Here is a 14547-nt window from a genome sequence, read left to right as displayed (position 1 = left end):
AAAAAACACAAATAACACACAAGGGAATCCCCCATAAGTTTCTGGCAGCAGAAACTCTGCAAGCCAGAAGGGAATGGCAGGACATATTTAAAGTGATGAGGGAGAAAAACCTTCAACCAAGATTACTCTACCCAGCAAGGATCTCATTCAGATTTGATGGAGAAATTAAAATTTTCACAGACAAGCAAAAGCTGAGAGAGTTCAGCACCACCAAACCAACGTTACAACAAATGCTAAAGGAACTTCTCTAGGCAGGAAACACAAGAGAAGGAAAAGACCTACAATAACAAACCCAAAATAATTAAGAAAATGGGAATAGGAACATACATATCGATAATTACCATAAATTTAAATGGATTAAATGCTCCCACCAAAAGACACAGACTGGCTGAATGGATAAAAAAAGATCCGTATATATGCTGTCTAAAGAGACCCACTTCAGACCTAGGGACATATACAGAGTGAAAGTGAGGGGATGGAAAAAGACATGCCATGCAAATGTAAATCAAAAGAAAACTGGGGGCTTCCCTGGTGGCGCAGTTGTTGAGAGTCTGCCTGCCGATGGGGACATGGGTTCGTGCCCCAGTCTGGGAAGATACCACATGCTGTGGAGTGACGGGGCCCGTGAGCCATGGCTGTTGAACCTGCATGTCCAGATCCTGTGCTCCGCAACGGGAGAGGCCACAACAGTGAGAGGCATACATACGGCAAGAAAAAAAAAAAAAGAAAGAAAGCTGGAGTAGCAATTCTCATATCAGACAAAATAGACTTTAAAATAAAGACTATTACAAGAGACAAAGAAGTACACTACATAATGATCAAGGGATTGTTCTAAGAAGAAGATATAACAATTGTAAATATTTATGCACCCAATATAGGAGCACCTCAATACATAAGGCAAATACTAACAGTCATAAAAGGGGAAATCGACAGTAACACATTCATAGTATGGGACTTTAACACCCCACTTTCACCAATGGACAGATCATCCAAAATGAAAATAAATAAAGAAACACAAGCTTTAAATGATACATTAAACAAGATGGACTTAATGGATATTTATAGGACATTCTATCCAAAAACAGCAGAATACACATTTTTCTCAAGTGGTCATGAAACAGTCTCCTGTACAGATCATATCTTGGGTCACAAATCAAGCCTTGGTAAATTTAAGAAAATTGAACTCATATCAAGTATCTTTTCTGACCACAACAGTATGAGACTAGATATCAATTACAGGAAAAGATCTGTAAAAACTACAAACACATGGCGGCTAAACAATACACTTCTTAATAACCAAGTGATCACTGAAGAAATCAAAGGGGAATTCAAAAAATACCTAGAAACAAATGACAATGGAGACAAGATGACCCAAAACCTATAGGATACAGTGAAAGCAGTTCTAAGAGGGAAGTTTATAGCAATACAATCCTACCTTAAGAAACAGGAAATATCTTGAATAAACAACCTAACCTTGCACCTAAAGCAATTAGAGAAAGAAGAACAAAAAAACCCCAAAGTTAGCAGAAGGAAAGAAATCATGCACATCAGATCAGAAATAAATGAAAGAAAAATGAAGGAAATGATAGTAAAGATCAATAAAACTAAAAGCTGGTTCTTTGAGAAGATAAACAAAATAGATAAACCATTAGTCAGACTCATCAAGAAAAAAAGGGAGAAGACTCAAATCAATACAATTAGTGATAAAAAAGGAGAAGTAAGAACTGACACCGCTGAAATACAAAGGATCATGAGAGATTACTACAAGCAACTCTATGCCAATAAAAAGAACAATCTGGAAGAAATGGACAAATTCTTAGAAATGCACAACCTGCCGAGACTAAATCAGGAAGAAATAGAAAATATGAACAGACCAATCACAAGCACTGAAATTGAAACTCTGATTAAACATCTTCCAACAAACAAAAGCCCAGGACTGGATGGCTTCACAGGCAAATTCTATCAAATATTTAGAGAAGAGCTAACACCTATCCTGCTCAAACTCTTCCAAATATAGCAGCAGGAGGAACACTATGAAACCCATTCTATGAGGCCACCATCACCCTGATACCAAAACGAGATAAAGATGCCAAAGAAAGAAAACTACAGGCCAATATCACTGATGAACATAGATGCAAAAATGCTCAACAAAATATTAGCAAACAGAATCCAACAGCACATTATAAGGATCATACACCATGATCAAGTGGGGTTTATTCCAAGAATGCAAGGATTCTTCAGTATATGCAAATCAATCAATGTGATACACCATATTAACAAATTGAAGGAGAAAAATCATATGATCATCTCAATAGATGGAGAGAAGGTTTTCGACAAAATTCAGCTCCCATTTCTGATAAAAACCCTGCAGAAAGTAGGCATAGAGGGAACTTTCCTCAACATAATAAAGGCCATATATGACAAACCCACAGCCAACATCGCCCTCAATGGTGAAAAACTGAAACCATTTCCACTACGATCAGGAACAAGACAAGGTTGCCCACCCTCACCACTATTATTCAACATAGTTTTGGAAGTTTTAGCCATAGCAATCAGAGAAGAAAAAGAAATAAAAGGAATCAAAATCAGAAGAGAAGCAAAGCTTTCACTGTTTGCAGATATCATGGTACTATACATAGAAAATCCTAAAGATGCAACCAGAAAACTACTAGAGCTAATCAATGAATCTGGTAAAGTAGCAGGATACAAAATTAATGCACAGATGTCTCTTGCATTCCTATACACTAATGATGAAAAATCTGAAAGTGAAATTAAGAAAACACTCCCATTTACTATTGCAACAGAAAGAATAAAATATCTAGGAATAAACCTACCTAAGGAGACAAAAGACCTGTATGCAGAAAATTATAAGACACTGATGAAAGAAATTAAAGATGATACAAATAGATGGAGAGAGATAGCATGTTCTTGGATTGGGAGAATCAATATTGTGAAAATGAGTCTGCTACCCAAAGCAATCTACAGATTCAATGCAATCTCTATCAAACTACCACTGGCATTTTTCACAGAACTAGAACAAAAATTTTCACAATTTGTATGGAAACACAAAAGACTCTGAATAGCCGAAGCAATCTTGAGAATGAAAAATAGAGCTGGAGGAATCAGGCTCCCTGACTTCAGACTACACTACAAAGCTACAGTAATCAGGAGAGTATGGTACTGGCACAAAAACAGAAATATAGATCAATGGAACAGGATTGAAAGCCCAGCGGTAAACCCACACACATATGGTCACCTTATCTTTGATAAAGGCGGCAAGAATATACAGTGGAGAAAAGACAGAGTCTTCAATAAGTTTTACTGGGAAAACTGGACAGGTACATGTAAAAGTATGAAATTAGAACACTCCATAACACCATACACAAAAATAAACTCAAAATGGATTAAAGACCTAAATGTAAGGCTAGACACTATCAAACTCTTAGAGGAAAATATAGGCAGAACACTCTATGACATAAATCACAGCAAGATCCTTTTTGACCCACCTCCTAGAGTAATGGAAATAAAAAGAAAAGTAAAGAAATGGGACCTAATGAAACTTAAAAGCTTTTGCACAGCAAAGCAAACCATAAACAAGACCAAAAGACAACCCTCCGAATAAGAGGAAATATTTGCAAATGAAGCAACTGACAAAGAATAAATCTCCAGTATTATAAGCAGATCATGCAGCTCAATAAAAGAAAAACCAAACAACCCAATCCAAAAATGGGCAGAAGACCTAAATAGACATTTCTCCAAAGAAGATATACAGATTGCCAACAAGCAAATGAAAGAATTCTCAACATCACTAATCATTAGAGAAATGAAATCAAAAGTACATTGCGGTATCACCTCATTCTGGTCTGAATGGGCATACTCAGAAAATCTGCAAACGATAAATGCTGGAGAGGTTGTGGAGAAAAGGGAAAACTCTTGCACTGTTGGTGGGAATGTAAATTGATACAGCAACTATGGAGAATAGTATGGAGGTTCCTTAAAAAACTACAAATAGAACTACCATACAACCCAGCAATCCCACTACTGGGTATATACCCTGAGAAAACCATAATTCAAAAAGAGTAATGTACGAAAATATTCATTGCAGCTCTATTTACAATAGCCAGGACATGGAAGCAACCTAAGTGTTCAGCATTGGATGAGTGGATAAAGAAGATGTGGCACATATATACAACTGGATATTACTCAGCCATAAAAAGAAACGAAATTGAGATATTTGTAGTGAGGTGGATGGACCTAGAGTGTGTCATACAGAGTGAAGTAAGTCAGAAAGAGAAAGACAAATACCATATGCTAACACATATATATGGAATCTAAGAAAAAAAATGTCATGAAGAACCTAGGGGTAAGATGGGAATAAAGACACAGACCTACTAGAGAATAGACTTGATGATATGAGGAGGGGGAAGGTTAAGCTATGACAAAGTGAGAGCGTGGCATGGACTTATATACACTACCAAACGTAAAATAGATAGCTAGTGGTAAGCAGCCGCGTAGCACAGGGAGATCAGCTAGGTGGTTTGTGACCACCTAGAGGGCTGGGATAGGGATGGTGGGAGGGAGGGAGATGCAAGAGGGAAGAGATATGGGAACATATGTATATGTATAACTGATTCACTTTGTTATAAAGCAGAAACTAACACACCATTGTAAAGCAATTGTGCTCCAATAAAGATGTTAAAAAATGAATCCTAAACAGTTATGAAATAAATAAAAATATTAATACAATTTACTTAATCCAACTCTGCTGGGAGACATAAAAACATTAAAGTTTCCCAGGAAAATGAACATGTCAAAATAAGGGATTCTTAATTTAAATTCTAAAGAAGAATGGGCAGGAGAACTTGGGGCCTTGGTTTAAGCCCCTGCCTTACAACAGACTAGTTGTTTGACTCAGATCATAATTCCATCAGGGGTTCATTATATGGCAGGTGAAGACCAGGAGCTGGATTAGGCTGTGAAAATAATTTTTCTGCTTAAGTATATATGATAATATCTGGATTTTGAAAATTTTATTTGTCATCACCAACTATTCACAGGAACAATTTTTATACCTGCCTTTCCTTAATCCTTACTCCATCCCTATATCTAATCAGTTGTCAATTTCTATAGACGCTCTGCAATGCCCCTGAAAATGTTCTCCTCCTTCTATTTCATTGTCAGTGCTCTCCATGCTTCTCTGAATTAATGTAAGAGCTTCACAAGATGAGTTTTGTTTTTTAGTTGAACTATTCTCCAATTCATCCTACACTCTATGATCATTTTAATCCCAGTAAAGTTGGGTTCCCATCATGGTATTGGTGGCTTTACATCCATCTTTATAAATTTCTAAGCCTGGGCATCAAAGATTCTATGTGATAACCTACCTTTTCTGCCTCACTTTCACTATCTCAAACAAAGAATCTTCATCCCACTCATCCCAGACTCTTGCTATTGCATCCTGACAAAGTACCCCAATTTTAGTATTCCTTTATTCAAGGTATACATAATTCTACCTGGGATCCTACTTTCCCCTTCCCTATTTCTAGAAACTCTTCATATCTCTCAAAGTTTGAAATAAATACTGCCCTTTTTTCAGTCATGTCTGGATCTCACAACAAGGTCTGAGCTCTCTTACATCTGCAAATCCATGACAAGTTCTGTCTTGCTTTCTTCAGCTATTTTTCAGTTTGCCTATTATATTACTAGGCCTTGTCCTTGTTATATGTTTGTAAGATTCTTGATGGCAAAGATTTCTTTCACAAACCAGCAGATGCATTTATTTTAATAAAATCAAAGATTTTTCTACGTAGTAATTGCTAAATTTAAGCAGTGGCCTTTGGCAATATAAATATTATATTGTAAATTGACCCCATATGTGTAAATCATTAGATTTTGTAAAAAGAAAGTTTTGCAAAATGAAAGAGGTCAAATAATAGTTTTTAAATGAAAAGAAAAAATATTAACTCTAGTCAAGACATAAGCAATATGCCCTTGTTGAAAGGTCAATCAATTCTAAGGAATGAAAAAACCGATATTATTTGCTTCTGTCAGCTCAGTACAGCTACATTCCCAGAGGCACATTCTGGGCTGTTCCCAGCATTTGCTGTGTAATGTCAAGGACGGCCTGGGATTGAACAGGACTGCCTTTACCTTCGGAACCTCAGTCCTAGGAAGACATACATGTACATTAACAATCTTATTATGATTATTATTATTTTCAATCTTATTTTTAACTGTGGTAAAATATATATAAAATTTAACATTTTAACCATTTTAAGTATAGAGTTCTGTGGCATTAAGTACATTCACATTATTGCACAACAACACTCTTATTTAAAAAATATTTTTTTCCTGGATAAAATAATATACTTTTATTGTAGAAAAGGAAAGGAAGAAGAAATCAAAACCTATTTGTAAACTTACCAGGAGAAATAAGCATTGTGTTGGTATATACCAACACAATGCTTATATTCTTCTACAATCTTGTCTTAACATATGTAATTTAAAGAATTAGATCTTTTCATGCCTATGATTTTTAACCTGCTTATTAAAATTACCAATAATTTGAAAACATAGTCTCTAGTTCCAGGAAATAGTCTTTAAAAAAAAAATAGTTTGTAATACGGGTGCCATGATATTTTAAAATAATAACTCATGTGATTATCTTCAGAGAGAGAAATTTAGTGACAGTCTTCTCATTTATACCATGTTTTATTCCTTCTTAATAAAAATAATTTGAAAAGGAAATTATCAAATAAACATTTCACTTTTTCATTGGCCATTATGTATATTTTTAAAAATAGAATATTTAGTACCTAAAAAAATCAATCAGTGTTTTCTTTCAGCTTTCAAATTTTATTTTGTTTTCAAATTTTCAAAATAGCTATCTTTGCATATAAACATAATAGCTGTAGGATAAATTTCTAGGATAAAGTGTTTTGCAAAATGTGACACAGATTAGCAGAGTTCTTCAGAAATGTTATCTCAATGTTTACTTCCAGGAGCTGGGTACTCTCACCATCATTTGATATTATCATTCTATTCCTTCTTTGCCAATTCGATGAATGAAATACAGCACATTGTTGTAGCATCACTTTGATAAAAAATGAGAGTAAACAATTTCATACATTGATTAAATATCTATTTACCCTGATACTTCAATAAATACTCTGCTTCTTCAGTCATTTTCTAATATGGTGTAAATCTTTATTTATTAATTTATGACAGCTCTTCATATATGTATAATATCAATGTTGTCTTATCCATTTGTGCTATAATATTCTTCATTTTGATTTTAATATGTATATTTGCATTTTTATAAAAGAGATTTAGTTTATGTAAATAGCTCTAAGAATTATTTTATTACATTTTCTTATTTTCAATTTATGTACCCGACATCTTTTTCAAAATAAAAAACAAATCACTTATGCTTTCTTTAGAAAAAATATGCAACATAAAATAAAAGTTTAGGGACTTTCCTGGTGGTGTAATGGTTAAGAATCTGCCTGTCGATGCAGGGGACATGGGTTTGAGCCCTTGTCCAGGACGTCCCACATGCTGTAGAACAACTAAGCCCATGTGCCACAACTACTGAGCCTGTGCACTAGAGCCCACAAGCCAGAGCTACTGAAGCCCGCATGCTGCAGCTACTGAAAGCCATACACCTAGAGCCTGTGCTCCGCAAGAAGAGAAGCTGCCGCAATGAGAACCCCAGGCACCACAACGAAGAACTAAAGAAAGCCTGCGTGCAGCAACAAAGACCCAACACAGCCATAAATAAATAAATAAATTTATAAAAAAGTTTAATTTTTTCAAAAATATTTTCATTATTATTTATTGAAAAAGACTTTTCCCAATTTATTTGAGACATCATCTCTATAAATGAGTATGTGACGTCTACTCCTCCCTGAGGCATAATTCTGACTTTTTTAGATTAATCCAGAAGCCTATTTTACATTACCACAGAATTTGAATTACTGAAACTTCATAATGTTTTTCTACTATCTTACAGTGCAATTCACTCCCTTTTGTTAATTATTTTAGAGTTTGCCTTGGGGGAGAGAGCTTCAAGATGGCGGAAGAGTTAAGACGCAGAGATCACTTTCCTCCCGACAAATACATCAGAAATACATCTACATGTGGAACAACTCCTACAGAACACCCACTGAACACTGGCAGAAGACCTCCCTACATACCTGGATAGGGCAAAAGGCAAGAAACTCCCTACATACTTGGGTAAGGCAAGAGAAAAAAGAAAAAGCAGAGACAAAAGAATAGGGACGGGACCTGCACCAGTGGGAGGGAGCTGTGAAAGAGGAAAGGTTTCAACACACTAGGATGCCCCTTCGCAGGCCGAAACTGCAGATGACGGAGGGGGGAAGCTTTGGAGGAAAGGAGGAGAGTGCAGCCACGGGTGCAGAGGGCAACGCGGAGAGACTCCCACACAGAGGATCAGTGCCGACCAGAACTCACCATCCCAAGAGGCTTGTCTGCTCACCCGCCAGGGCGGGTGGGGGCTGGGAGCTGAAGCTTGGGCTTCGGAGGTTGGATCCCAGGGAGAGGACTGGGGTCCACTGTGTGAACACAGCCTGAAGGGGGCGAGTGTGCCACAGCTAGCCGGGGGGCAGTCCCGGAAAATGTCTGGAGCTGCTGAAGAGGCAAGAGACGTTTTCTTGCCTTTGTTTCCTGGTGCGTGAGGAGAGGGGATTAGGAGCCCCGCTTAAAGGAGCTCCAGAGACGGGTGCAAGCCACGGCTATCAGTGCGGACCACAGAGACGGGCATGAGATGCTAAGGCTGCTGCTGCCACCACCAAGAAGCCTGTGTGCAAGGACACGTCACTCTCCATATCTCCCCTGCTGGGAGCCTTTGCAGCCTGCCACTGCCAGGGTCCCGTGATCCAGGGACAAATTTTCTGGGAGAACACACGGCACACCTGAGGCTGGTGCAATGTCATGCTGGCCTTTGCCGCCGCAGGATCGCCCTGCATCCATACCCCTCCCTCCTCCTGGCCTGAGTGAGCCAGACATCAGAAGGAGCTGCTCCGTTAACCCCGCCCTGTCTGAGAAGGAACAGATGCCCTCAGGCGACCTACCCGCAGAGGCGGGTCCACATCCAAAGCTGAACCCCAGGAGCTGTGCAAACAAAGAAGAGGAAGGTAAATCACTCCCAGCAGCCTCAAGAGCAGCGGATTAAATCTCCACAGTCAACTTGATGTGCCCTGCATCTGTGGAATACCTGAATAGACAAGGAAATATCCCAAATTGAGGAGGTGGACTTTGGGAAGAATGATATATGTATTTTTCCCCCTTTTTCTCTTTTTGGGAGTGTATGTTTCTGTCTGTGATTTTGTCTATATAGCTTTGCTTTTACCATTTGTCCTAGGGTTCTGTCGGTCCTTTTTTTTTTTATAACATAAAAAATTTATTTCCTAATAATTATTTTTTATTTTAATAACTTTTAAAATTTTATATTCATCTATCTTTCTTTCTTTGTTTCCTCCTTTTTATTCTGAGCCTTGTGGAGGACAGGCTCTTGGTGCTCCAGCCTGGCATCAGGGCTGTGCTACTGAGGTGGGAGAACCAAGTTCAGGATACTGTTCCACAAGAAACCTCCCAGCTCCATGTAATATCAAATGGCAAAAATCTCCCAGAGAACTCCATCTCAACACCAAGAACCAGCTCCACTCAAAAACCAGCAAGGTACAGTGCAGGACACCCTATGCCAAAAAGCTCGCAAGACAGGAATGAAACCCCATCCATTGTCACAGAGGCTGCCTAAAATCAAAATAAGGCCACAGACACCCCAAAAAACACCACCAGAGGTGGACCTGCCCACCAGAAAGAAAAGATCCAGCCTCATCCACCAGAACACAGGCTCTAGTCTCCTCCACCAGGAAGCCTACACAACCCACTGAACCAACCTTAGCCACTGGGGACAGACACCAAAAAGAAAGGGAACTAAGAACCTGCAGCCTGCAAAAAGGAGACCCGAAACACAGCAAGTTAAGCAAAATGAGAAGACAGAGAAACAAACAGATGAAGGAGCAAGGCAAAAACCCACCAGATCTAACAAATGAAGAGGAAATAGGCAGTCTACCTGAAAATCGATTCAGAATAATGATAGTAAAGATGATCCAAAATCTTGGAGATAAGATGCAGAATATACAAGAGACGTTTAACAAGCACTTAGAAGAACCAAAGAGCAAACAAACAGTGATGAGCAACAGAATAAATGAAATTAAAAATTCTCTAGGGGCTCCCCTGGTGGCACAGTGGTTGAAAGTCCACCTGCCACTGCAGGAGACACGGGTTCATGCCCTGGTCCGGGAAGATCCCACATGCTGCGGAGTGGCTGGGCCTGTGACCAATGGCCACTAAGTCTGCACGTCCAGAGCCCGTGCTCCACAATGGGAGAGGCCACAACAGTGAGAGGCCCGTGTACTGCAAAAAAAAAAAAAAAAAAAAAGAAGTAGAAAAAAAATTCTCTAGAAGGGATCAATAGCAGAATAACTGAACCAGAAGAACGGATAAGTGACCTGGAAGATAAAATAGTGGAAATAACTACTGCAGAGCAGAATAAAGAGAAAAAGAATGAAAAGAATTGAGTCTCAAAGACCTCTGGGACAATATTAAACACAACAACATTCGAATTATGGGGGTCCCAGAAGAAGATGAGGAAAAGAAAGGGACTGAGAAAATATTCGAAGAGATTAGAGTTGAATACTTCCCTAAAATGGGAAAGGAAATGGTTAATCAAAACCAGGAAGCACAGAGAGTCCCATACAGGATAAATCCAAGGAGAAACACGCCAAGACACATATTAATCAAACTATCAAAAATTAAATACAAAAAGCAGCAAGGGAAAAACAACAAATAACACATAAGGGAATACCCATAAGGTTAACAGCTGGTCATTCAGCAGAAACTTTGCAAGCCAGAAGGGAGTAGCAGGACATATTTAATGTGATGAAGGAGAAAAAACTATAACCAAGATTACTCTACCCATCAAGGATCTCATTCAGGTTTTTTTCTTTTTGTTTTACAAATTTATTTATTTTTTATTTATTTTTACTTTTCACTGTGTTGGATCTTCGTTGCTGCTCCTGGGATTTCTCTAGTTGTGGTGAGCAGGGGCTACTCATTGCAGTGGTTTCTCTTGCTGTGCAGGAAGGGATCTAGGTGTGCAGGTGTCAGTAGCTGTGGATCACAGGCTTTAGATTGCAGGCTCAGTAGTTGTTGTGCATAGGCTTTGTTGCTCCATGGCATGTGGGATATTCCCAGACCAGGGCTCGAACCCATGTCCCCTGGATTGGCAGGTGGATTCCTAACCACAGCACCAACAGGGAATCCCCTCATTCAGATTTGACGGAAAAATTAAAGCTTTACAGACAAGAAAAAGCTAAGAGAATTCAGCACCACCAAACCAGCTTTACAACAAATATGAAAGGAACTTCTCTAAGTGGGAAACAAAAGAGAAGGAAAGGACCTACAATAATAAACCCAAAGTAACTAAGAAAATGGTAATAGGAATATAGATATCGATCATTACCTTAAATGTAAATGGATTAAATGCTCCAACCAAAAGACACAGACTGGCTGAATGGATACAAAAACTAGACCTGTATATATGCCATCTACAAGAGACCCACTTCAGACCAGGGACACATACAGACTGAAAGTGAGGGGATGGAAAATGATATTCCATACAAATGGAAATCAACAGAAAGCTGGAGTAGCAATTCTCATATCAGTCAGTGTAGACTTTAAGATAAACACTATTAAAAGAGACAAAGAAGGACACTACATAATGATCAAGGGATTCATCCAAGAAGAAGACATAACAATGGTAAATATTTATGCACCCAACATAGGAGCAGGTCAATACATAAGGCAAATGCTAACAGCCATAAAAGGGGAAATTGACAGTAACACAATCATAGTAGGGGACTTTAACACCCCACTTTCACCAATGGACACATCATCCAAAATGAAAATAAATAAGGAAACACAAGCTTTAAATGATATATTAAACAAGATGGACTTAATGGATATCTATAGGACATTCCATCCAACAACAGAATACACATTTTTCTCAAGTGCTCATGGAACATTCTCCAGGGTAGATCATATCTTGGGTCACAAATCAAACCTTGGTAAATTTAAGAAAATTGAAATTATATCAAGTATATTTTCCAACCACAACACTATGAGACTAGATATCAATTACAGGAAAAGATCTCTAAAAAATACAAACACTTGAAGGCTAAACAATACACTATTTAATAACGAAGTGATCACTGAAGAAATCAAAGAGGAAATAAAAAAAACACCTAGAAACAAATGACAATGAAAACACGACAACCCAAAACCTATGGGATGCAGCGAAAGCAGTTCTCAAATGGAAGTTTAGAGCAATATAATTCTACCTTAAGAAACAAGAAATACCTCAAATAAACAACCTAAACTTATACCTAAAGCAATTAGAGAAAGAAGAACAAAAGAACCCCAAAGTTAGCAGAAGGAAATAAATGATAAAGATCAAATCAGAAATAAATGAAAAAGAAATGAAGGAAATGATAGCAAACATCAATATAACTAAAAGCTGGTTCTTTGAGAAGAGAAACAAAATTCATAAACCATTAGCCAGAATTATGAAGAAAAAAAGGAGAAGAATCAAATCAATAAAATTAGAAATGAAAAAGGAGAAGTAAAAACTGACACCGCAGAAATGCAAAGGATCATGAGAGATTACTACAGGCAACTGTATGCTAATAAAATGGACAACCTGGAAGAAATGGACAAATGCTTAGGAATGCACAGCCTTCTGAGACTGAACCAGGTAGAAATAGAAAATATGAGCACACAAATCACAAGCACTGAAATTGAAACCATGATTAAAAACCTTCCAACAAACAAAAGCCCAGGACCAGATGGCTTCACAGGCGAATTCTATCAAACATTTAGAGAATAGCTAAAACCTATCCTTCTCAAACTCTTCCAAAATATAGCAGAGGGAGGAACACTCCGAAACTCCTTCTACAAGGCCACCATCACTGTGATACCAAAACCAGACAAAGATGTCACAAAGAAAGAAAACTACAGGCCAATATCACTGAAGAACATAGATGCAAAAATCCTCAACAAAATACTAGCAAAAAGAATCCAACAGCACATTTAAAGGATCATACACCATGATCAATGGAGTTTATTCCAGGAATTCAAGGATTCTTCAGTATATGCAAATCAATCGACGTGATACACCATATTAACAAATTGAAGGAGAAAAAACATATGATCATCTCAGTAGATGCAGAGAAAGCTTTGGACAAAATTCAGCACCCATTTCTGATAAAAACCCTGCAGAAAGTAGGCATAGAGGGAACTTTCCTCAACATAATAAAGGCCATATATGACAAACCCACAGCTAATATTGTCCTCAAAGGTGAAAAACTGAAACCATTTCCACTAAGATCAGGAACAAGACAAAGTTGCCCATTCTCACAACCATTATTCAACATAGTTTTGGAAGTTTTAGCCACAGCAATTAGAGAAGAAAAAGAAATAAAAGGAATCCAAATTGAAAAAGAAGTAAAGCTGTCACTGTTTGCAGATGACATGGTACTATACATAGAGAATCCTAAAGATGCAACCAGAAAACTACTAGAGCTAATCAATGAATTTGGGAGAGTAGCAGGAAACAAAATTAGTGCAGAGAAATCTCTTGCATTCCTATACACTAATGATGAAAAATCTGACAGTGAATTTAAGAAAATACTCCCATTTAGCATTGCAACAAAAAGAATAAAATATCTAGGAATAAACCTACCTAAGGAGACAAAGACATGTATGCAGAAAATTATTAGACACTGATGAAAGAAATTAATGATGGTACAAATAGATGGAGAGTTTTACCATGCTCTTGGATTGGAAGAATCAAAATTATGAAAATGAGTCTGCTACCCAAAGCAATCTACAGATTCAATGCAATCCCTATGAAACTACCACTGGCATTTTTCACAGAACTAGAACAAAAATTTTCACAATTTGTATGGAAACACAAAAGACCCTGAATAGCCAAAGAATTTTGGGAAAGTAAAATGGATCGGGAGGATTCAGCCTCCTTGACTTCAGACTATACTACAAAGCTAAGGTAATCAAGACAGTGTGGCACTGGCACAGAAAGAGAAAAATAGATTAATGGAACAGTACAGAAAGTCCAGAGATAAACCCATGCACATATGGTCACTTTATCTTTGATAAAGGAGGCAGGAATAAACAGTGGAGAAAAGACAACCTCTTCAATAAGTGGTGCTGGGAAAACTGGACAGCTACATATAAAAGAATGAAATTAGAACACTCCTTAATGCCATACACAAATATAAACTCAAAATGGATTAAAGATTAAATGAAAGGCCAGACACCATCAAACTCTTAGAGGAAAACATAGGCAGAACACTATGACATAAATCACAGAAAGATCCTTTTTGAATCACTTCCTAGAGAAATGGAAAGAGAAACAAAAATAAACAAATGGGACCTAATGAAAGT

General features: G+C 37.7%; 1 protein-coding gene across 7 annotated transcripts in view; it reads right to left on the bottom strand.

Moving 5' to 3' along the window:
- TLL1 (tolloid like 1) overlaps window positions 1-14547 on the bottom strand; it is a 267057-nt gene that overhangs the window by 72849 nt on the left and 179661 nt on the right. For 3 of the 7 annotated variants that reach the window (XM_067736574.1, XM_067736575.1, XM_067736576.1), the window contains one exon: window positions 342-659. The exons of the other annotated variants lie outside the window; for them this stretch is intronic. In XM_067736574.1, the coding sequence (XP_067592675.1) occupies window positions 342-659 (318 nt within the window). The remainder of the gene's footprint in view (window positions 1-341; window positions 660-14547) is intronic. 7 annotated transcript variants of the gene reach the window in all.

Source organism: Pseudorca crassidens, chromosome 4, assembly GCF_039906515.1.
Source record: "Pseudorca crassidens isolate mPseCra1 chromosome 4, mPseCra1.hap1, whole genome shotgun sequence".
NCBI classification, from domain to species: Eukaryota; Metazoa; Chordata; class Mammalia; order Artiodactyla; family Delphinidae; genus Pseudorca; species Pseudorca crassidens.
Note: the sequence above shows the minus strand (reverse complement) of the source record. Positions and strands in the feature narration are given on the sequence as shown.